Genomic DNA, 24,976 nt, shown 5'->3' with positions numbered 1-24,976 from the left:
CTGGTATTTTAAGGATCAGTGGTTAATAGAATATAAAGTGGATACAGCAAGACTTTACAGGAACTTTTTATCTTGAATTTGGACAATTTGCATCTCACTATCTGGAACTTTCTTTTAACTGGCCCCCTATGCTGTGAAAACAGTAAATGCTAGTAAATATATGGCGAAATCGATCCTTTATTCATTGAATATAAAATGGTTCACCCTGTTTAGGTAGTTTCCTAAAAGGTTACACATAGAATTAGACGATCCAGCTCTATTCCTACATGCATACACATGACCAGTGCCTAGCTATTACAAGCAGAGCTGCTAGGGCCAGCCAGACCTGAGCCCTGGCAGCCTAGCAAGATGTCCTGGGACTTTCATTTCTATAGGGCAACTAAACAGGTAAGTGATAGTGAGAAACAGAGAAAGGAGATTTGATTCAAAGTGACCACACTGGGAAGAAGGAAAACAGCTCCCAGAAGTACCTCCCCTCCCCCAAGTCCATCTCCAGCCTCCCGACATCAGTCTTCAGTTTGAATAGAGGGCATGAGATGCCATATCTAAGCAATATTGGACAAGATGTGGTCCGACCCATCAGAGTCTATGCTGTCAGTCCATCCTGACAGGTTGTCAGAGAGATCTCTACATGGGAGACGAGTTTCCTCCCCTGGCTAGAACCAAATTCAGCCTTTTCCTGCAGTTTCTCACAGAGCTGCATAGCTCCTGATGTCACTGGAATCAGTTTGTCATTAAAGTGGTGCTTTTGTTGTTTTATCAAAGGCAGATATTTCATGAAACGTACACTCGTTTTAAAATAGACCAACACAAAATTTGATATAGTTCATGAATAAAATTGTAGACATACAAGACTGTTTTGTTCTCATTTAGAATATGGTAATTTTTCTGTAGTTTTCAAAATGTAGCAGATGAAATTTGTAGTTACTAATTACGGCAGAGGTAGTATTAATTACCACATAGTATTTAAACAATTGATTTTTTAAAAAAATTATTTGTGTATGCACTTGTGCTTGTGTGTGTGTGTGTGTGTGCTTTTGCATGCAAGTGAGCTTGTGTGTGTGTGTGCTTTTGCATGCAAGTGAGCTTGTGTATGTGCACATTCAAGAATACTTGCCATGGCAAGGGCAAGGAAGACAGGAGACAATTTTGCAGTGGTCTGTCCTCTCCTTCCCCTGTGGGGGTCCTGGGAATGGAGTTTGGGTCATCAGGCTTGGCAGCATGTGTCTTTACCCACGTTGGTATGGTTTATTGAAATATACAGGGAGTTGAGTGTGTGTGTGTGTGTGTGTGTGTGTGTGTGTGTGTCTTTGTGTGTTCATAAGTATTAGAAGAACTCAGTGTTTTGGCACAGTAACCGGGCAGCCATCCTACACATGGTTCTTTGTGATTATTTAAAAGTGAAAAGAATGGTGGTAATAAACTGAATTTATAAGGTAAAGCATAGATTGCACCGCTGAGAATTTGTAGTCCTTAGAAGTAGGTTAAAATTTTGCTAAGTAATTTATCACTGAAGTTAAAATATTTTCTTTGTCATAATGCTAACTTAACTAAAACATAAGGAAATGAAAGGATATAGAATTTTATATTAAGTGACATGGTGAACAAATACTTTATGTCAGTGTTGCACAAATCTTTCTGTTTTAATGCATGTATCAGATTGCCTACTACTTTCAGCTAAATAGAAATGTTGTATTGCTTTATATTAACTTAGAAAGGACATTGGAAAGGCAGTGGGAGTGTTCTGCTAACTTCTTTATTTCTGAACTCCAAGCTTTTCGGCATGTGTGTTTGGGCATGCACACAGTGTTCTCAGAGTGCAGCCATCATTTCTGTGAGTGTCATCAATAGTGTCCTTACTCCTCCACTGTGGCCAGGCTTGTGGTTTCCTTGGTGGTGGTTGCTGCTGCTGCTTGTTTTGCTGCCCACGACCCTAAACAACAGTGGTGACCCTCAGCAAACTCCCTATCTTAGGTGGCCGAGTGCATATGCAGTAGTGGAGATTGTTATAAATGTTAACTTAAGCTTTAAAAATATATTTTTTTTTGAAAGGTGACTTAGTGAATTAGTAGGGTATATTTATATTTGAGAAGAAATTATCAACTGTAAATTACAATCCCTTAAAAGAACTCATCGCTTGTTACTTCTGTAGCTCGTACTTTGAGATCATCCCCCTGTGGTACACACAGCTGTGGCAGCATTTGCAAGTGTAAAAGTTTTGATCCACATACTATTCATGATAACTGTCTGGGTGTTTCTTAGTGTTCTGCTGGTTTCTAGGTACAGGAGCAGCGAGTGCCACTGTAGGTCTGAAGCATGGGTAGCTTTTTATGCCGCGTTGTCTTTGTCCACCACTCCTGGTCTGTCCTCCTCAGACTTCCTGCAGCACTGTCCCAAGGGAGACAGTGACGGAGAGCTGACATTGTTTCCTGCTTTTGGTAGAGGCTTTCTCTGTTACTTCCTTGCTCTTATGCACCACATCTCAGGATTCTCCCAACACTATATCTTTTCAGACCTTGTGCATGTGGCCATGTTTTTATCCATTTTGCACACTGAGTGTGGAGTTCTGTATAGAAACAGTGTTGCTCCTGGCCTGGTGAGTTTCAGTGACTGTGCCTGTGGCTGGTGCTGATGCTGAGGCTACAGCAGGTGCCATTCTGGACACTTCATCCTGAGAATGTCTGACTCCTTAATCCTGCTACTTAAAACCTTTTATGATAATGCCATGGTATGACTTTTCCAAACTTCATCATGTCATGCCCTCTGGCTTTTTCATTGTGGAAATGCCCTCACCTCTGTGTAATTATTTACTATTTTGTTGTTTCTTGGTAATTCATTCCTCTTCTCTATCTTCCTCTCTGGAATGCCATTTATTTTTTGTTGAACTTGATACTTAATGTATCTTTGTAAATAAATCTGAAGAAAACTTTATGTATTCAGTGGTGAAGACATTTTTGAGTACCTGTGAGTTAGTAACACTCCTTTTTTTCTGCCAAGTTGTGAATAACTTTAGTTATCCAAGAAATGAGAGTAAAACAAACAAACAGGGTGGGAAGCAAGAAAGGCATTTATACCAAGATTTTAGTGCTACAGGAGAAAAAAAAATGGTACTGTCTTTGAATGAGCGGCAATTCTGTTACAAAACTACTTGCTCTAGGTTATAGAGTAGCATTGTCTTAGCTTGCCCTGTTCTCTCAGAGCAGGACAGCTATAGGATAACGGCCATGCTAATCAGGACTGTGCTTACCTTAAAGTCTGTATTTGTAGAGTCAAGGTTGTTTGCAACCTCTTACTGTGAGTCACAGCTTACCTTGTTTCCTTTGCCTCATGACAGTTGTGGATTATTTTGGATTTGTTATGCTTTGGGGGGTTCTTTGGATGAAATTACTGAGGCAAGGCACCGAGGATTGACTTTTAGGATGTGGTAGCAAGTTTTGATTAGATGTTTTGGTGACCCATGGATTTTCAGTGATATCTTTCCTCATGACGCCTCCTTTTATTATTTCAAAGATTAAAAGTTTTTTCAACATGGGGACAGATCTGTGTTGCCAGGTTTTGCTTTATATTAGAGGACCTGTACTTGCTGACCTTGCTGTTTCTAGTCTGGATGCTGGCTCAGTCCTTATCTCTTCATTAGCTATTAGGACATACTACAAGTTTGACATTTGATCACTGAAACTTTTTGTAAAGATAAATTTTTTAAAAAAATCAAAATTTTGCTGGTTTCAAATTTCTGGAACTTTGAAATTTATTATATTGAGTTGCTTTAAGAGATATTTATATTTTATATTCACTGTTCATACTTAGGCCAAATGTATCTCTTGCTTTTCTACTATGAGTGAATACAATTTTCAGAGAATTTATGAGTTATAGAAATAATAGCAAATTATTTTTTTTTCAAATTTAATTTTCTTATATAGTTCAGCTTACTGTAGATGTAGAAAATAATGTGTTGTGTTAAATGTTTTTTATTCTTTTGGCTTTTTTGGGGGGCGTTTTGGACAGGCAAAGAATCACCAAGTTAAATAAATGCAGAAAAGTCACACACCTTAAAGTAGTATTCTACCACTATAGTAACCTAAAATTAACTTTATTTTTCCATCAATTTTTAATATGACTTTTGGACAATATAATATTTGATAATCACTTCAAATATGTTATTAAAAATTCAGAGCTATGTATACCTGTGACTGTCTACTTACCCTTTATTTTTTTTATTCCTGATAATTACAGAATATGCGAAATTGTGCCTCATGGATATGGTTCATCCCCCCCTTTTTAGTGAAAGTTTCATACATTTGTGTAGTGGGTTTTAGTCACTTTTCACATACCTCCAATCACCTCTCCTATCGACTTCCCCCAGTAACACCTCCTTCTTGAGACCCTTCTCCTGCTGCCATGACTTTGTGTGCCCCTCCGAGTTCCATTAGAATCACTTGCCTGAGTCTTGGGCAGGAAATTTCTCACTGGAGCAGGGATGACTCATCTGTGGCTACACAACTGAAGAGTGTAGTACCCTCCCTCAAAAGCACAAACTGCTGATAGTCTTCCTGGAAGAGGAAGATCTCATGGGCCCTGTCCTCATCTCTGATGAGATGGTAATTGGCAGATCTTCCGTAAATAGCCACGGCTACAGTGAGTCCCTGAGTGCAGTGACCGTGCGATGCTCAGCACACATCTTTGTGTTGTGTATTTCCTCTCCTTGGCTCTTACATTATTTTCGCCTCCTTGTGTCGTGTTCCCTGAGCCTCCAAGGCTGTGCATCACTCCTTTGGGGTTCAGCACTCTCTCCAGCATCACTTTGGCTAGTTTTGAGCGTCAGTAAGAAGCTTCTCTGATGAAAACTGGACAGATAAGTAATCTATGGGTATAAGCATGAGTATTTAGAAGACACTGACAGCATGACTATTTATCAAAACACAAGTTAGTCCCTGGGGCCTGTGACCTCCTTAGTCGAGGGTACCTGCGGAGCCTCTGGAGAGCTGTCATGCTCTCTCTTTCCCATGGAGTCCTTGGTTACTCTAACAAACCCTGCTGTTTTCACTGTAGGGCACACCTTACTTGGTAGGTCACCATTGCAGCCCATAGGCTTTGCATCTGAGTGAGCCTGTGGATGGCTTTTCCCAAGCAGCCTGCATAGCACCTTTCTAGACCACAAAGACGAGTCAGTGCAGAGAAAACTCCCAGCTCAGCCACAGCTTGGTTCCTGTTGGACCTGTGACCGTAGTGTGTGCTTTCTTCAGCAGAGCAATAGCAATAGCCTGTTTTGTTTGGGGAACTTTGGGGCCTCCCTGGCCAGTAGCCATAGTGAGACATCCCACATCTGCACTGGGAGTTTGTTCAAGATCCCATGGCTTCCAGGAGGAGCATTATCCATTTGTTCTCGGAGAGTACCACCATTCAAATTCTTTTTTAGGGTCATATTTTTAATAAGCTCATCAGGGCACAGTAAGTTTCCATGTGGCTTTTTTGTGTATCCTTCGTTTTGCTTGTCCTCTCTTTTTCACACACCCCTTCCCTGTTCAGATCTTTCCATCCCTGGTGCCCCTCCCCCTCTACTTTCCATGTTCTACTATCCCCTGCTCCTCCTAACAGCCAAACGGTCATTCTGGCTTTTACCAGCTCACAATGTGGAGCACAGTGCTCTAAACTTCTTGACTAGGATCATGTAAAGGAGAGCATGTAGTGAACATGACTCACATGTGTTCTGGAAACAGCTTGTCTTGAGAGGTACTGGAGTGATTGCACAGATTTTTTTTTAAATTAATCAGATTATAAACATAACTGTCTGCAATGTATACTTATCCCATCATCACCTCTGTGTGTGTTAGAACATCATTAATACTTAATGACAAATACAATTTATTTATTTATTTATTTATTTATTTATTTATTTATTTATTTCCTAGCAGGGTTAACAATTTGGTATGTTAGCTGGGTTGTGGTGGTACATGCCTTTCATCTCAGCACTCAGGAGGCAGAGTCAGGCAGATCTCTGTGAGTTCAAGGCCAGCCTGATCTACAGAGTGACTTCCAGGACAGGCTCTAAAGTTATACAGAGAAACCCTGTATAGCAAAACACAACAACAACAAAAAAAAACAAAAACAAAACAAAAAAAAATTGGTGTGTTACAGGGCGTGGGCTCTGAGGTTTCAGGAGCTCGGGCCAGGCCCAGTGGCTCACACTCTCTTCTGCTGCCTGCTGACCCAGATACAGAATTCTCAGCTCCTTTAGTACTGTGTTTGCCTGCCAGTGCCATGCTCCAACATGAAAATGGTATCTCTTCATGGCAAAAGCAAACAAAACAAAACTCTTAACTGACACAGAAGTGGATCATGACTTGAAGACCAGCCTATTTAGAAAACTCTAGCAAAACCCTGTCTCAAAACAAAATAAGCAAAGCACAGAAAACTAGAAATAAATGTGAAAATATTTACTTTTCTACTCCATCAACACAGAATGACTCCCAATTTTCTTAGCTCTTCCTTTATTCATTGCACCCAGTGCAACACATAAAATATATGTAACTTTTATATATTATACCAAGTATTTCATCATTTCTCACATTACTGAAAATAATTTTAATCCCAAGTTTCAGTTACTTACTACTGGCCCACAGCAAAGTAACTAAGTTTTGCATGGTGCCTTTGTGTTCTGTACCTTTTCCATACCCATTTACTTCAGAAGGTGGTTATGTAAGATTTATAGAAAATTTAAACAGGTAATTATGTCATCTGTGAATAGTTTTATTTCTTCCCAGCAATCTGTATAACTTTAATTTTTTTCTTGTTGCATTAGCCAGGCCTCATTTTCCTCTAATTCTATGTCTATATCATTTACTTTTCCAGTTTTAGAGCTATCTTTTTCCAGTTTTAGAGTTATCTCTTTTCTCCACTTGTAAATACTGGTATAGAAGAAAGGTAAGACTGTTAGCCTGCAGGCTGCTGATAGCTGGTGAGTAGGATAAATAAATTGAAAGCAGTCTTGATGCAGATAGCAGCCATATTGCTGATAGCAGCCATGATGGGGACAGCGGCCATGATGCTGATAATAGCCATAATGGAGACAATGTCATGATGCAGACACAGCCATGATGGAGTTAGACAGGAGCCCACAGGTTAGGCATGTACATAAGGAATACAGGTTGCCTCTGTTGCTTAGTCAGAAAAAGCACTTCCCTCAAAACACTCCTTTTCTGTTTGCCTCCTCAGTTAGTCCCTTTGCCCACGCCGCCTTCTGGGACTTTCCTCCTCAGAGTAAGACTAGTTATCTTTGGACTCTTTTATATATCACAATCAGTTTTTTTGTTTTTTAAAGAATAGCTGGAACCTTTATTCTTTCACTGTGACTGTATTTTGACCCTGTAATTGAAGTGCACTCTAGATGCCTTTCTGGGTAATTCACTGCCTTAATGTGTAGTTAATTTCAAGTATCAAGTATCCAGGTCATTATATAATAGACAGATGATTACGCATCTACACATTTATGTATCAAGAAAGCCCTTAAGCCTGAGTGTTTTCTGCAGTTGGTAGTGACCCCGGGGATTGTTCCACGTGTTTAAAGAAAGCCAGGCCTGACTTGCTGCTTTAGCCTACGCCTTAGCCATTGTTCCCTCTAAAAACTGTTTTCTCCTCTGGCTTCATTCAACTGGTCACGTGCTGTTGCATGCCCCATACCACATTGCCTTTCTTTCCATGGGAGTATTTCTCTGACCACAACTGTCTAATTTCTAACTTTCTCAATGATAAAGATGTGTCTTAGCACACTGACTGACACACAGAGTTAACTGTGTAAATATTTTTTAATCACTGTCTATGAGTACTTTATAATAATTTTACCTGCATTTCACTCCTTGTTTAGGATAGTTCTACAAAATGACCATCACCACAACATTCCTAAGGAAAAAGATTCTGAACTCTATAAAGTGTTCCAGAATTTGAAAGTTTGAGTATTGGCATACACCACAATAGAAAATACAAGTCTGAATCTTGTGTGAAATTATCCTTAGTCTTGTACATAGGTTGCATATAGATGAATTTCATGTTAGATTTGGGCCTCCTAAAATATAAAATATCTAGATAAATATTACAAACTCTAGTGAGATCTGGAACATCTGGTATAAGGATTCTCAACCCGAGTCTTCATTTACAGACCCATAAGTCACACACTAATACTTAAATCTTTCTTTGTCAGGGCTTAAGTGAAATGTGACTATTTGGGTTGGAAGAAGGTTACTTTTTGCTACCCTGACTAACCTTTGTCCTAGAATTTCAAGCTGCCTTCTTTTGCATTATATATTTCTGAAGTTGATTAGTTAAAATTATTTAGTAGCTGCAACTTTAAATGTACTTAAGTAATATTTCTTCTGTGAAGTATGTGTTAAAATTTCACAAACAAATGTAAGAGAAAATATTTTTTCATGACAAATTAGCCTTTAATGTGTGTTCTAGGAACATAAGATATATCTTAATCTTCATATAAGATCAATTTAGAGTACAGTAATATGAATATTCACCATTGTTGGATTTTATTGGTTTTTAGGAGTTAGTACATATTCTTTGACCTTCATCTATAACTTGTAAGTTACTCTGGGAACATCTGTAAACAGTGTTTTTATTTATTTATTTTACATATCGGTCCCAGTTCCCCGTCCCTCCCTCCCTCCCTCACACCCTCTCATGCCCCTCCACCACCTTCCCCTCCCATCCCCAAACAGTGTTTTTACAATGACATCATAGTCATTATAGTAGTCTCAGATATCTTGGTTAAAAACTATCAATGGCTACCAATCTATTTCTGATAAAGATACTGAGTTAATGTAATAATAACCCTTTGATTGAACCTCTTCTTAATGAAATTTTAGTCTTTTGTCTGTGGTGCCCTCTTGTGGACATTTTATTAATTGCTTATAGCAGTACAGTAATCTTCAAATTGTTATGAAACATCTGATCTTATAAGTTCCTTTTATATTTTGAGGATCTTTTGACAGATTTTTGGCTCTGGTAGAAAAAAGTAAAAGTTCTACTTACTTTTACCACTTAATGTATTGTGCTGTGCATCAGCATTATACACAGGGGGTGGGAAATAATCTCTCATTTGGAAACTTTTCATACAGTGCCAAGAGCTTGTGCAGTCTTGCACCGTGAACCTCTTCCGTCCTGCCCACTCGCTCTCTGTCTCACTGATGAACAAGTCTTTCATGACTCCTGGAGTTTCTGAAAGCTTGGGTGTCATTTAAGACACGCCTGTGAATGTGCAAAAGTTCTATCAAGTTTCTGTTTGTTAAAGACTGCAGCTGTCTGTGCTGCTGGGCTGGTTTTGCACTGAAGTAGAAGGACCACCTACTAATAGCAATGGGAAGAGAGTTCATTCTTTGTGTAGATTCTCGGAACCACAAGTCTCTATAATATAGTAACTGAATACCAAGTTGTACTGTTTTGCAAGTTGATATAGAAAAAGTGCTTAAGGTGGGTGGTGGCACACGCCTTTAATCCCAGCACTGGGGAGGCAGAGGCAGACGGATCTCTGAGTTTGTGGCCAGACACACACACACACACACACACACACACACACACACACACACACACACTTACTTTTAGAGTCGGTTTGCTCTCTTTAGTTCCAGGACAGCCAGGGCTACACAGAGAAACCCTGACTCGGGAAAAAAACAAAAACAAAGCTAGTGCTTAAGGACTGCTCGTTAAGGAGAATTTTCTGGTGTTTTTTCAGTGGTATTTATCACAGGTTGGTTGAATTTGGTACTAGTGAGGCCAGACTTAAGCAGCTTTTAATGGCCATATTGTGCACAGACTCAGCAGCCGGGGCTCTGTGTAACAGGAGCAAATGGCAGGGCTGTCCTTCCTACATGAGTAAGTGGGGTTCACTGGTTTGTTCCATAGGGTCACTTCAGCAGCCTCCCCTTGCTCTAGGAGTAATTAGGGGGTTTCCTTTCGTAACTGGGGACATTTAAACAAATCTACAGTGTTACCATTTGATTTTCGACTTTTCTGGATGAACTAATTTTATATATTTTTTGACCGAGGGTTAGTATATTAACATCAATGATTCACTGAGTTAGTTACTTCTCTGTTAGAATAAAATACCATGACCTAAAAAGGGACTGTAGACGGGAAGTTTACTGTGCTTATGGCTGCAGAAGGAGAGTGCGGAATGAAATGAAGAGATGCATGGCAGTGGCAGCCAGCACAGTAAGGTGGTTGCTCACATTTCATCACTCAGGAAGCCGAGACAATACTGGTAGTGGAGTGAGGCTATAAAACTCTCAGAGCCCACCCCAAGTGACATTCTCATTTAAGCAAGGCTCTGTGTTTAGAGATCCATATTCTTCCCAAACAGTGCTTCCAGCTGGGAACTGAGTGTGAACAATGGGGGCCATTTCTCACTCTAACCATCACAGCCGCCAGCCTCCAGGACTTAGAGTTAGTGCAGAGAGAGGAAGGAGATCCCCATCCCTTGTCTACTCCATCTCAGTGACCTTAAGCCGTCCATGTCTAGTTGACTTCTCTGCTCTTTCACCACAAAGAGTCCATTTTTGATTCTTTCACTGGTGCTAAAGTGGCAAACTCCATTACATCACTTTTGCTTATAAATAACTAGTGTTATATACTATTTTTTCTGACACACACACACACACACACACACTTTTAGAGTCGGTTTGCTCTCTTTAGGTCCAGCATATTGAGGTTATTTTTGAACCATTATATTTGCATAAAAGGCTTTTAGAATACTGATTTCCCTTCACAATTTCTTTCAAACTTGGCTTATAAAATTTCTGCCAGTACTCACCACCCTTTAGCATGGTCTGTAATTGCCATGACAGCTGGATCTCAATTATGACCTATTCCAGGCTCCTCTTCAGTCTTGTTCTTGAACTTATCCTTCATTTCCAAGGTTCCTATCACTCTTTGGTCACGCAGTTCATACCAACTCCAAATTGCTATGACCTATTTCCTAATGGTATCATATTCACTTTAATTTCCATTCTAGGCAGAATGTTTCTGCCTTCACACCTCCTCAGACTAAAAGGCTACTAACTATTCTTGATGTTTAACCCTGAGCAGCAGACACCTTTATTTCTCACTGTCCCCAGTAGTATATGCATTCAGGTGTTATCTTTGTGACAGTGCGCCTTTAGCTAGATTTGTCTCAGATGACTCTAGAACAAGTAGGATGCTGTGTCAGACAGGAGGCAAAACAAGTGGATGCCAGTTGAAAAGGGAGGCTTCTTGGAAGGAGTTTCCTGGCACTTATGAGAAATTGAAAAGGTTAGAATATTTTAAACAGATTATCTACTAAAGGAGTAATTTTCTCATTAGTGTTGCAAATTCTTCATGAGGTCTTTGTGTGAATACCTTCGACATTAGTGAATTATGATAGGATATTTAGAAAATGTTAAAGTAGTAAATACCACAGATATAGAGATACCTCATACAAAGAATCTATCTCTCCCCCGCCCCTCGCCTTAGGCTGTTATAGCACATGCCTGCCCCAGCAGTGGAGTAGGATTTCCTAATAATGTTTTCAAATATTTGTATTCCACGTGGGCCTTACGATTCACAGGCTGGATTATGGTCCGTGCTCTGTTTTGCATTCCTGGCACATGATGGTCTCCGATTGAAAGTGCTGTTGTGTCCCTTACTGGATGGAGCTGGGAACATCTGCTCTGCAGACCTTTGTCTACAAGTAAAGAAAGTATGACACAAAGGAGCATTCGTAGCTGCTGTATTCTAAAAGTGCTAAGTGCCATCCCAAATTAACAGTAATCTAAAATACAAAAGATTACATTCAGAGTGAACAAGGTTTAAGTTAAAAACAGAAAGTGTTGGTGTAAAGTTTTCAATACCATCACCCAATTTATTAGAGTTTTGGTTTTCTAATTTCACATAAAATAACTACCTTCCCATCTGCATTTCATTGATCACCATTTATGTCCCACTTAATGTCTGTGAATTGAACATTTGTGTTACTTTTAATTACTCCCCCCTTTTTTTGCTTTGTATTTGCAAATTACTTTTAGCAAAGTGACTACATATAAAATGTCACAGAGCCTTTCTTTCTAAACTTAGTAGTTTGTAATTTTATATCTAATTTGTGAATTTGAAGGTGCAGACTGTCCCTGTCCTTTTGCGGACTCAGCACCAGCACAGATGATACAGAGGGTAGGAACCTGTTTTGTACCAACAGGAAGTTACGGTTCTCATTGACCATAATGGTCACGACATTGCTGGACATGAAGAAAAGAGACAAATGGTTCAACACATTAGAATAGTTTTAATGTTTGGGGAATAATCTGGTTGTAACAATGACAACGATGACAAGATGTTATCATTAAAATGAAGCTGATGGAAAGGAACTTCCTATATTCTCAGTGAGACATACCAAAGCATAAACCCTGATTTCTAAAAATAATAAAAGACTCAAGCATGAGTCAGTCTGCTTATTGCCATCTTCCTCATCTGTTAACTCAGTAGTGAGGACAGCTTTCCCATGCTCACAACATTGGAGCAGACTCACCCATTCACACAAAGATATTTTAAATAAAATTTTGTATCTCTATAACTTTATGTTGCATTGTCCCCTAATTATATGCTTTGTCATTGTCTCCAAATGAGGGTGTTAGCATTTCATTTGGTGACATTTAAAGAACAATGCTTTATACTGGACATCAAGAATGTAACTGTTGCATTGTAGCACTGCTCTCAGATTTCAGAGTGTAATGGGGGACTCAGGTGAGTCATGCATACAGACAGTGAAAGCATGTTATAGGAAGCGTATAGTCAGCATAGCAACAAGGTGTCTTGGGAAAAGTTGTACCAAATTCAGTCCTGAAGTTTGTGTGCCAAGAAAGGATATGTCCAAGAGCAGCTCACATGGGAAAAGGTGTAATACAGAACATTCCACCCACGTTTACATTTGTGTTTGTTCATAACCTTCTGCTCCTCTAAGACTTATTGAAGACAGAATCTCAGCAGTCCCAAACACTTAAGTAATGGAAGCAATAAACCCCTGATGGTATCACGTGTTTTACATATATGCATTAAAATATTCTGCTGTGTCCTGTAAGTCTGTATAATTACTGTATGTTGTTAAAAGTTTAATATTTTAGGGGGAAAAGATCTGATGTCAGGATGGCTTCTTCTGCGAGGCATATTCTTCACTTATTAAAGCAAACTTAGAGGCCCTGCCCTTGTGTTCTCATTTACTGTCAGCACTCTCTTACAGCATTTAAGAGATTGTCTCATAATTTATTGCTCACGTGTCAGAAGATTTCTCCCCATTTCCTTAGAAAAGCAAATGAAACAAAACTGTCTTACTCATCTCTGTATCTCCAATACTGCTGAACTACTTGATAACATTACAGATGTATAGTAAGTGCTCGTGGATGAATTAGTAAGTGAAATATAAATGGTTTTGTTTGTGAATAATCTCATGCTCCAACTAAGTGTTAGATAATTATAACAGCGAAGATTTGGAAGTTGAAAAAAACGTGACTTGTTGTCCTCAAACTTGCATTGTGGTAGCAGAGCAGTTACCACCTGTGGAGAACAGAGGGTCAGCTTATACAGTGGTGAAGTGTCAGTTCAGTTGGTGTCATAGAAAGCCTCTCTGAGAAGTTACATCTGAGTGGAGTCGTCAGCGAAATAAATGATCGCACTGTCTTATAGAAGAGCATTCCAGTCTGGACGCTCAGCCAGCTTAAAGACGTACAGAGCAACATCTGTAGAGTTCTTGAGAAACAGCAAAGGAAGCCAGCATGGCTGGAGTGTGGTGAGCGAGAAGGAATGTGACAGAAGATGGAGCTGACACATGTTACAAGGCCAGATCGCATTTCACCATGATAAAGATTTCATAAGAAAAGTCAGATGGACAGTTTACAGCAGTGTAATAGTGAGATGGGATCTTTTGAAAGACTCAGTCTCCCAGTTGTTTGAGAGACTGAAAAGGGCAAGAATGAAACAGCACACACGAGGCCACACCTGTAGTTTCAGGAGGAGATGCCGTTCAGACCAATGTAAATGGGATAATTTGTTGAATCCTGAGAGTAAGGGTTGGGAAATAAGGTTGATGAGATAGCTCAGTGAGGGGAGCACTTGCCTGATGACCTCAGTTTGATCCTCAGCAGGACCCATATAGTAGAGGGAGGGAACCAAATCCTGCAAGTGGCCCTCTGACTTACACACACACAGGGGAGTGTGCACACATAGACGTGTGCACATGCAATCACATATACAGACAAAACAAACGTAATTTGTCAAAGGAATTGTATGAATAAACTGTTAATGATTGCAAGCCCGTGTCTCTGACCTAAGCATTCAAGTAGAATGCATTCCGTAGTTCTAGTTCTGCATTAAATGGGTGTGTAAACTTGGGGAAATCTTCCTTTCAATGGAACTAGTTGTTTTTGGTTTGATTTTGTTTTTTCAGATATAAAATTAGGGATTAAAATATTTTCTTTCTTATTGTAAAATCCATTGATTTTTATAATTTTGTGAAACAGAAAATATTAAATTCCTCCTGCATTTTTATGCAAAGTGAAACAAATGAATTCAGCAGCACACAGCCTTCTTGTCTATTCTTATCCATAAGTCACCTTTATTTGTACAAACTTTTATGGGATAAGGGCTTAAATTAAGACATCATTAGTTTACATGCAAAGATGTGTGCTGACTGTTATAAATATTACTGGTTTGGAAAATAAAACAGGAAAAGCTGATTAACTATGGACGTAGTTAAATTAACTTGAACTTAGTTAAATGTATAGAGAATGTATATATTAGTTCCTTTTCCCATTTTTGGCAAAGGTACTTTAAGGAATGACAGGGTTATTTTAGCTTAGAATTCAAGGGATAGTCCACCAGACTGGGGGTCAAGGCAGCAGGAACTTGAGGCAGCTGGTCATACAGAATGATGCTGGTGCTCAGCCAGCTCCCAACTTTATATGCAGTCCAGGCTCCACATCCAGAGAGTGGTGCGGCCCACTCCAATTAATCTAATCAAAGTCATCCCTCATAGGCCTGGCCAAAGACTCAGCTAATATAATCTCTCACAGGTGTGTTTCCTAGGGTGAATCCGGATCCTGTCAAAACCACCGGGGAGGGAGGGTGTTGAGTGTAGGGAAGGCACGAACAGAGTAGGAGTGTTAATAGCAAAGCAGCACTGGGGATTATGGTGAACGTTCAGGTAAGATTGGCTTGCCTGTGTTGGAGGATATATGAACAGTGACAAAATAGTCATGGCAAGGTAAGAGCAGAGGGCAGATTAAAATGCAGGCAAGAACCAGGGCCCATTGAAGTTCCATCGGTAGAGTATTATGGTACAAATAATATTCAAGCATGACTAGTACAGAGAGAAATCCCCTTGTTTCATGTAGCAGGCAGGCAGCTTTCACAACTTCTTCATTTTGTCAACATAACACCAGTGCTACAGTGACAAAAACTAGAGTTCAGGGTTTAAATGTCTGTGGGAATCTTTGCCTGCTAAGCCATTTGAGACAGGAATTGAACTAACATCTGTGTCATTTTGGGAAGTCAGAGCTTTCAATCAGGAGATGTTGTTGCACGAGCTAACCAAGGTAGCAAATGGGCAGCAGGATCAGTAGCCACAGGAAAAAGGCTTCAATGGGGAGAAATTTGGTTTTCCCTAAAGCACTGCTGGTTGCTTATAGAGAGTGAAAGAATGAATACATTCGGCATCCAAGTGCTGTTCCTGGGTACCTGGAGAAGATCGAGAGCTATGTGGTGTGGGTTGCTGGGGTCTCGGACAAACAAGAGACAGTAGAAACACTAGCGAGACAAATGCAAATATGTCTGATTTGGAAATCCCAAGTTTTAGACGTCTTTAGACATCTGAGTAGTAAATAATGATGTGTCAGCCAGCGAAAGCATGAGAGTGAGTACTGGGGCTGTGAGGAAGAGCTCAGGCTTGAGACACAATGGCCAGACTTAGCCGTAAGGCTCGGGCAGAGGAGGGTATTAAACAGCTGTGAGTCTACTGTCACTTCAGGTCACCCAACTTGTTGAGAATGCGATATTGGGGTTTCTGTTCTCCACATCTGCATTTTTTAAACCTGTGCAAGAGCTGTATTTTAACTTTTAAGTTTTCTGTTTTAAATATTTTGTGATGGTGGGCATTTTGCCTGCATGTGCATCTGTGCATGAAGTGTGTGCCTTCACACTTACATGCCTGCCTTACTTCTCCTGAGAAACTCTGAAAGCTATTGGCTAGAATAGGACAACAAAAGCAGAAAAGGAATAAAGCTAAATTGGATTTCTTTAAGATGGAAACATTGCATGTCAAAAGGTACCATCTAGAGAGTGAAAGGGCAACTCGCAGGAAAAGAAATGATATTTGTAAATCATATAAGTCTAGAATGTTGACAGCTCTGCAACAGCAAGCAGTCTGATTCAAACTGTGCAAAGGAGGCTAGACATGGCAGCACAAAGCTGTAATCCCAGCACTTAGGAGGTAGGGAGGGGCCAGGAACTACCAGTTCAAGTCTAGCCTGGTTACACAGTGACACTGTGCCTCAAAATCCATAGAAGAAAGAGGCAAAGGGCTTCAGTAAACACTTTTCCAAAGAAGATCTACAAATGAGCTAGTTAATATGTGAATGATTGCTTAATATCACTGCTATCCATTAATATAACCATTTTTAAAAATTGAAAATAATAAATATTGATGAAGAAATAGAGAAATTAGAGCCCATGGCACTGCTGTTGGTAATATAAAATGATATAGCTACTGTAGAGACCAGTTTAGTGGTTCATCAGCTAAACAGAGTCGAGTCAGCTTGCCTTCTCTCTCTTTCTCTCTCTCACACACAAGATTATCCATATTGCAGCACAGTGTGTGTTGAAATTTCAGTCCCTTTTAAGGCTGAATGATACTTGTTATATGTATATAACACGTCTTCCTCATTGCGTTCATTTGAAGGTAAATACTTAGGTTTTTTTCCTACTTTTTAACTGCTGTAAATAATGCTGCTGTGGACACTGGTATGCCGGTATCTATTGAATCCCTGCCTTTAGCACTGTTGCATATTATAATAGCAGTGGCACTTTGTCATTAGAAATAGCATATGTGTGTTCTTACTCAGAGTGAAGAGACCCATCTATCTTGAGAGGCATTTGTTCACTATGGTATTTTGCCTACAGGATGAAGATGAGCTGGATTCCCACACTATGGTGAAGACTAGTTCAGAGAGTGTGGGTACAATGCGGGCCACCAGTACGATGAGCGAAGGGGCCCAGACGATGATTGAACATAGCAGCACGGTGTTAGAGTCGGACCTGGGGACCATGGTCATAAACAGTGAGGACGAGGACGAGGAAGATGGAACTATGAAAAGTATGTGACTGCTTCTCACCGAATGATGCTAGTCTCTTTTGAAAGGGTACCCACAGTGAAATCAGGATAAGTTCTGTTTTCATTTTAGAAAGTTATGGGAAATTTTGGTTTTGAGCTTGCAAAAGTCAGCCTTGAAAAAAGCTTTAATGTATATATTGTATATATTAAAGTGTACACATGTACACACACACACGTATACACACACATATCTTTAACTTAAGAGTTATGGAACTTTTTTTTCCTGTTACAAGCTACAAACCCATAATTTAATTTGTGAAATATTTTAAGGAGAGGATAGTGTTTCTAACATTTACTTTTCCAATTAAAAAAGAAAACTTAAAAATTTGTTCCAATAAATATAACATAATATTATTGCGCACTGTCTAAATTATCAGTTAAACAAAGAGACGGAAGTGCAAGCTGGAGATGAAACCCTAGGAAGGAAGGCTTACTCGGAGGAGATGCTCACAGAGAAGGCTCAGTTCCTTGTGCTTACAGCTGCTTCTGCAGTGAGGAACACAGAAGTTGTAAATCCTTTCGTGGACTGCCTGCCCCAGTCAGACCTACAATCAGCAAGCAGTACAGGGCATCTCTGTGGCTATTGCTTATTCTTCCGCATTTCTCCCTTCTATGTGGGTTACATTCCACTGCGTACCACTGTTTGTAAGTGACAGAGAGCCAGAGACTGACAGACTTCTGTTGAGATGATGAAATGGTAGGAGAGTACCCAGGTGATGTTGTGTCTCCTGGCTGGGGCTATGTTGAGTTAATTTAAGGTGAGAATTATATCGCAATGTGTTTAAATCAACTGCACTGTATTGGAAGAAATAGAAGGTGTCTCTAGACATTTTAAGATTTATTTTATCATTTATGAGGGTGTTTGTGTACTGTGTGTCTGCAGATGCCTGTAGAAGTCAGAAGATGTCTGATCCCTGGAACTGAAGTCATGGCTGGTTCTGAGCCTCCTCCATGTGGGTGCTGGGAACTGAACCCATGCCTTCTGCAAAAGCAGCACATGCTCCTAACTGCTGGGCCTCCTCTCCAGCCCCAAGTCTAGACACTTTAAAAAGTGTGGATGCTACCAAAACCAGGGTCAGGTTGGAAGAGAAGACTAGACCCGGGAGTGCCCCTGTGTAGGAACTGTGCTACTGATGTTCCAGACTCGTGCTGCTGCTGCCACTAACACAGACGGACGCTTACTAGTGCACTATTGCATTCATTTTAATTACCTGTGAAGCTGGTGACTTGATGCCAGGATGTGGCTGTAAAGACCCTGAGAGCCCCTGGACCATGCTTGCTAGAAAAAAATTAGCTGAAGGATAGAGCCTCTGATTATTCTTTTACTTGCCCTTTTGTGAAATGATACAGTTTCACAGAATTCTAGTTGCAAGGAATCCTAGGAAATACAGTGTTTGTCTGACAGCCCCAGAGGCTGATGGCAATGGTTTTTAGTTTCACTCAACCACAGAGCTAAAGAATAAATTCCCTCTTATCCAGGGGTTCCTTATTGTGTGTTATAGAGCCTGGGCCTCAGCCTTGGCCTGCTCAACATCTTTAGTTAGCTGTAGCTTTTAATTTTAAGATGGAAGTTTATGAAAATTGCAAATGCCACACAAATACACACACACACAATCCCAAAATAGAATCCATGGATTGGAGCAGTTAAGTTGATTTTCAAGGTAACCTTTTCTCTTTGTCCAAACCCCCAACCTCACAAATGTGCACCATAGCAATTGCCCTTCAGAGATGCTGCTGTTTCTATGGGATGAAGCAAGGCCTGGGCATTTCTGTTTAACACAAAAAAGGAAAAAATAAAAATAAAGGAAGGAGAGAAAGAAAGGAAAACAACAAAAACCACCAATGCTTATTATAAGCATGCCTGAGATGCAGTCAGGACTCATAATCCTTTTTAGAAGGAGGAAATAATAGCTTCTCTGTATCTCAGGTGGTGGGACTCATCTGGACTGTTATGCTTAGCATATAGCTGGAATATTTGACAAGAACGAGAGCTCGCAGCACTCACCGAGTAGAGGCACTAGATTGTGCATTAGGAACAGGTGGAGAAATATCTGATCAGTTTAGATTTCATAGCACTTATTTACATTAAGATTTCATGACTGTTTATCAGTTACTAAATTCTGAGTTAAATAATTTTAAGTGATATATATTTAAAGATGTATTTTATATACTCTCCCACACCCACATCCATTCATGCACAGTTTTATCTAATTAATGAAAGAAAGCATATGCAGTTATGCTTTACATTTGGGGAAGGTCATCCTGTGAAAAGATAACATTGATTCAGAAAGGTTTATAAGAAAGACCAAGAAGGGAAGCCTGAGCATTAGCCGACTCTACCCCAGCACACTCTGTTGTCGTCAGGAGCACTGTGAAAGGTGGCCTGCCTGAGCATCCACTTTCTCTTCTGCCCCAGTTCTTAAATATCTGTCTTACAGAAGGATCAGATACAAAGGTATAAATACCTAGCACTATTTAATGCTTGTGAAGTGATTTCCCCCATAATTACAAAGTCTTGAGCCAAAGGAATGAATCACTAAGAAGTGATTAACTAGGACTGGGGAGGTGGCTTAGTAAAGAGCATGCTCTGCAAGCCTGAGGACCTGACTTTGATTCCTAACACCTACTTTGAAAGCTGGCCATGGTGTACCCAAAATCCTAGCTTGAGGGAGGTGGAGACAGGAGCATCCTATTGCTGATCAGTCATTCTATCCTGTTATTGACCTTTAGACTCAAAAAAACCCTATCTCTTCTGTTTTGGTTGTGAGCCTACCCTTTAATGGCTGAGCCATCTCTCTAGTTCTAATCAACTAACCCAGGCTCATAGGGGCTCACAGAGACTGAATTGACAACCAGGGAGCTTGAGTGGGACTAATTTATGCCCTGCGTATATATGTGACAGTTGTGTAGCTTGATCTTCTTGTGGGACTCCTAACAGTGGGAGCAGAAGCTGTCTCTGACTCTGCTGCCTGTTTCTGGGACTCTTTCCTCCTACTAGGTTTTCTCATCCAGCCTTAATAGGAGAGGAGGGGCCTAGTCTCACTGAAACTTGATATACAGTGGCCATTGACTGGGAGGAGAGGAGGGAAGGGAAACTGTGGTTGACATATCAAAACAAAACAAAAATAAATAAATACAAAAAAAAATAATAAAAGAACCCAAGTTTCAAAATTAAGGTGGAAAGTGATTTAAAGAAGGCATCCACCTTTGACTCCAGAAGTACAATTGTGGCATACACAGATACTCAGGAAGGACTGGGAAGGGAGGGAGGACAAGGAGGAGGGAGAAAATAACTTTGAAAAACAAACAAACAAAACAATATATGTGTCTTTAACTTATAAGGTCAATTTTGCCAAGAAATGGCAGTAAATATGACAACATAAACCCTCCCTCTTGTGCAATTTATTGCAAATACCCAGAATATTACTGGGCTATTAGGAACCCTTCATTTTACTCTAAAGGTGGTAGGTATCCAGCTGTGTATGGTGTGGTTACAGTAGTCTGAAGCTTCCTGTGGGCACTGAACATGCTCTACTTGACTGTGTGCCCTGGGCCTGGGGGTGTTTTGATGTAGTATGAACTAGCTCAAGACTATTAGACAGTATATCTTGGTTGTATGGAATCTGTTTTACTGCTGCAAAGCACAAGCTAAACACAGAAATGCTGGTCTTCCCTGGGCAGTGAGTATCTGCTGAAAGCCTCCAAAGAAAGATTTCCATGGACACACAATTGCCATGTTTATTACTCTATTCTTTTTATCTAACCAAAAGCTTGGGCTTCAGTTTGTTTCCTCCTATTGTGCCTTCATTGGAGATGGAAAACAGCTGGCCAGGGTTCTCTGCACAAGTGCCTCATGCACACCCGGGTCCGTCTTGACTGTTCCCAGACCCTCTGCTGGACAGTTGGGTCCTGCTGGCCTCTGAGCAGCTGTTCTGTCTGAACTTCTCACCTTCCTCATAACTAGGCCCTGAACCTTCCCTGCATTGGGTGGGTCCTCTTTTATTTTAAAAAACACTGTGGTAAAGTTATGGGGAAATGGTGTTAGTAGTTTCTATGCCATCCTGATTCTGTATGTGTTGACTATATTCTTGGCAATTATTAATCAGATAAAGCACCCACATTTTAAAGTACTTGGAAAAACACAGTGAGGTAATTAATATCCATGAATACCTTTGATGCTGACATATACTGTGCTGCATCTATGAGTTGTTATTTCATTCTTTATACTTGAGTATCTTTGTCACACCATTCTAAGAAATGACAAAATCAAGTAAACTGCATTTTGTTAAATTATTTTTAAATTTCATATATCTTTTCATGAAGATGTGCTTTCTTAGAAGACATATGCAAACTAGGACCATTAATGAATAATTATGGTAGATTGACATATTTTACAAAATTATTTTCCACATAATTTAGTATCCTTGTAAATGTTTAAAGGAATGATTAAGATAGAAAACAGCTTTCTGTTTAAAGTTTCACAGGCACAGAGGGAAATGAGTGGCGGTTATTTTTTCCTTTGTTGCTAATGGGTTTTTGGTTATATAAGCAAGAGCGTTGAAAGAATTGAGCCAAAGTTGAGGAACTAAGTAATTTCAAATATTAAGTTTATTATTACAATAAAGTGAATTTTAATAAGCTAGAGTTGAAATTTAACTGCAGCTGGAGAACCTGATGTCAGTTTCTGTTGTTATTCTCACAGTGTTGTAAAACTGCGCTTGCCATAGCAACCACAATCACATATGACTGCCTCCTTCATCCTCATTGGAAGGTCCCAGAGTTCTCATGTCCACTCCTCCCTCAGTTGCAAGTGAGAAACATCATCCTCTTTGCCCCCTGGAGACTCAGCTGTACACTGTGGCATGTGTTTCGTATTGTACAGTAAAATAGTAACTAGACAGTTGCAGCTGCCTCTCCCGTTAACTTCAAAACAAACTTAGTTTACTTTACTCTTTAGAAAGTTAAAAAAAATAATGTTTGTGTGTATGCATGTGTATCACAAGGCACAGTCTAAATGTCAATAGTGAGTTATAAAGTAAGACTAGAAAATATTTAGATATGCAAGCACATGCATTTGAATAGAAATCTGGTTATGAAGTCATCCAAAAAGAAAAATCTAATGGAGCATGCTGCCTTCTTTTGTTTTTGATTTTTAGATTTTCTAACTCTCCATATGAATGCTAAATTTCTGACTTAGTGGATTATTGTCCACACTCCTTTTTAAATAGGAATAGGTGATAGCATTTATTTAATATGTGCATTTAATGTCTTTTAAGTTTTTGTCTGCATCATTTCTATTCTTTAAGAATTATTCTTGTCTGTGTTTGACTTTACTCACATGTCTGTATGTGTACCGTCTGTGCCTACTATGTGAGGAGGTCAGTAGATGACTCTGGAGACTCCAGAACTAGAGTTTGATGGTTGAGGCACCATATAAGTGCTGGGACTATGTTCCTATGCAGTATCAGCAAATGCTCTTAATCACTGAGCCATCTCTCTAGCCCCATGTCCCCTACTGGTTATGGCATTTCAGCTTGCAGAAATTCTATGGCCTCAGCTAAATAGAAATTTTAAGGGACAATAGTGTTCAGCCATTTTTTTTTTCGTTTCTTTCCCTTCCTTTTTTTTTTTTTTTTGTTGTTGTTGTTTTTGTTTTTTTGTTTTTTTTGTTTTGTTTTGTTGTTTGTTGTTAATCCCAAGTGCTGGGATTAAAGGCACGCACCACCACCACTGGTCTCATTTTTTATTTATTCTTCTATACAATACATCCTAATCATAGCCTCTCCTCCATCCACTCCTTCCTCCCCCACTGCCCCTCCCACATACCTCCCTTCTCCCTCAGATCCACTCCTCCTCCAGGGATATCAACCAAACATCGCATTACAAGATGTAATAAGACTAGGCACAAACATTCACATCAAGATGTACTAGGCAACCCAGTAAGAGGAAAAGGGTCCCAAGAGCAGGTCCCCACTCCCATTGTTAGGAGTCCCACAACAGTCCCAAGATACACAACCACATCACATATGCAGAAGACCTAGGGCAGATTCATGCAGGCTCCATCATGACTGCTGCCTCTGTCTCTGTGAGCCCCTAAGAGTGAGTCCTGCTTAGTTGATTCTGTGGGTTGTGTTCTACTGGCATCCTCTGTCCCCTCTGACTCTCACACTCTTCTCTGCTCTTCTTTAGGGTTCCCCAAGCTCAGATGGGAGGGACACAAATGAAGACCTCCATTTTAGACTCTGTTTTCATAATGCCTGACCGTGGGTCTCTGCACCCGCTGCCATCTGCTGCCAGAGGACACGTCTCTGATGATAGACAACTAGACAAGGCACACATCTTTGAATATAGTAGAATATCATTAGGAATCGTTGATTTTTTTTTCTTCTTCTTCCTCTTCTTCTTCCTCTTCCTCTTCTCCCTCTTTCTCTTCCTCCTCCTCTTCTTCCTCCTCCTCCTCCCATCATGTTCCATGCTACCCTGGGTCTCTGGGCTAGCCAATGTCCTGTCCCTGGCTATCCAGAGCATGGGCTCCCTCTTGCGGCGTGGGCCTCGAGGTAAACCAGACATTAATTGACCACTCTCACAGTTCTGTTCACCTTTGCCCCAGCACATCTTGTAGGCAGGGCAGGTTGAGGATTTTGTGGCTGGGTTGGTTTCTCTTTCCATAGCCTGTAGAGTACCTTGCCACATCAAAGAGACTAAACCGTAGGGGTGAAGGCACCATGCAGGCATCAGCGTGACCTCTCTAGGTTTTGGAAACTCATAATTTCATGTCAGAATTATGTCACCTGGCCACTCTGCCAGAAGAGGTCCCATCCTGACAGGAAGGAAGGGCTGCAGACTAGAGAGAAGCTGTCGGGGCGGGGCGGGAGAGCCCCTGACAGGGATGGTGGTTCTGTGGCTGCAGACAGTTCTGAGGAGTCCCTCCCCTCTTGTTATTGGGCCCTGGGGACCCATCTGCCCTTACCCTTTCTCTTTCCACTGCTTATATTTGAGTGTACTTGTAGTTCTCCGACTCAGTACAGAAGAAAGTGCTGGCTCTCACTTGGCCCTTCCTCCACTCTTCTGAGGAAGGAAACCCTCCTGAAGTATCCCACTTTTAGTTTTGAAGACTTTTTTCTTTTCACAAAAGATTAATGTTTTCCAGTAACTCTTACAGAGTCAACACATGTCTAAAATGCAACTTTTGGCCGTGAACATGGATGAACATATACAAATATGTCTACATGACCCTGCTTTTAGCTTTTTAGATGTATACTAGAAATGAGGTGTAAATAGTATGCTATGTGTGGTTTACCATTTAAAATAATCTACTTACCCAGTATGAAACCAGTAAACAATGTATAGTGTTAGGAGAAAATCATATCATTTAAAAGTAATGAGACATTTTAGACAAATCCATGCAGTGTAACTCCTGTTTCATATTCTTACCTGAGCAAACTTATCTACAGTCCAAATGTGCCAAATAAATACACAGAGGGACTGATGGGGTAGGGACAGGAAGGAGAAGATGGATGCCTGTGTCATGGCTCCCGCTCTCTAACCTACTCTCTCCCCTTTTATTGAAATTGGATTTTTTTTCCTAAT

The 24,976-nt window shown here is 40.2% G+C and overlaps 1 protein-coding gene across 3 annotated transcripts in view; it reads left to right on the top strand.

The window, feature by feature from the left end:
* Stk3 (serine/threonine kinase 3) overlaps window positions 1-24,976 on the top strand; it is a 181,495-nt gene that overhangs the window by 103,083 nt on the left and 53,436 nt on the right. For all 3 annotated transcript variants that reach the window (XM_051202615.1, XM_051202616.1, XM_051202617.1), the window contains one exon: window positions 17,176-17,368. In XM_051202615.1, coding sequence (XP_051058572.1) covers window positions 17,176-17,368 — 193 coding nt within the window. The remainder of the gene's footprint in view (window positions 1-17,175; window positions 17,369-24,976) is intronic.

This window comes from Phodopus roborovskii, unplaced genomic scaffold (genome assembly GCF_943737965.1).
Source record: "Phodopus roborovskii unplaced genomic scaffold, PHOROB, whole genome shotgun sequence".
NCBI lineage: Eukaryota > Metazoa > Chordata > Mammalia > Rodentia > Cricetidae > Phodopus > Phodopus roborovskii.
The sequence above is the reverse complement of the archived record's forward strand: the minus strand, read 5'-3'. Positions and strand labels throughout refer to the sequence as shown.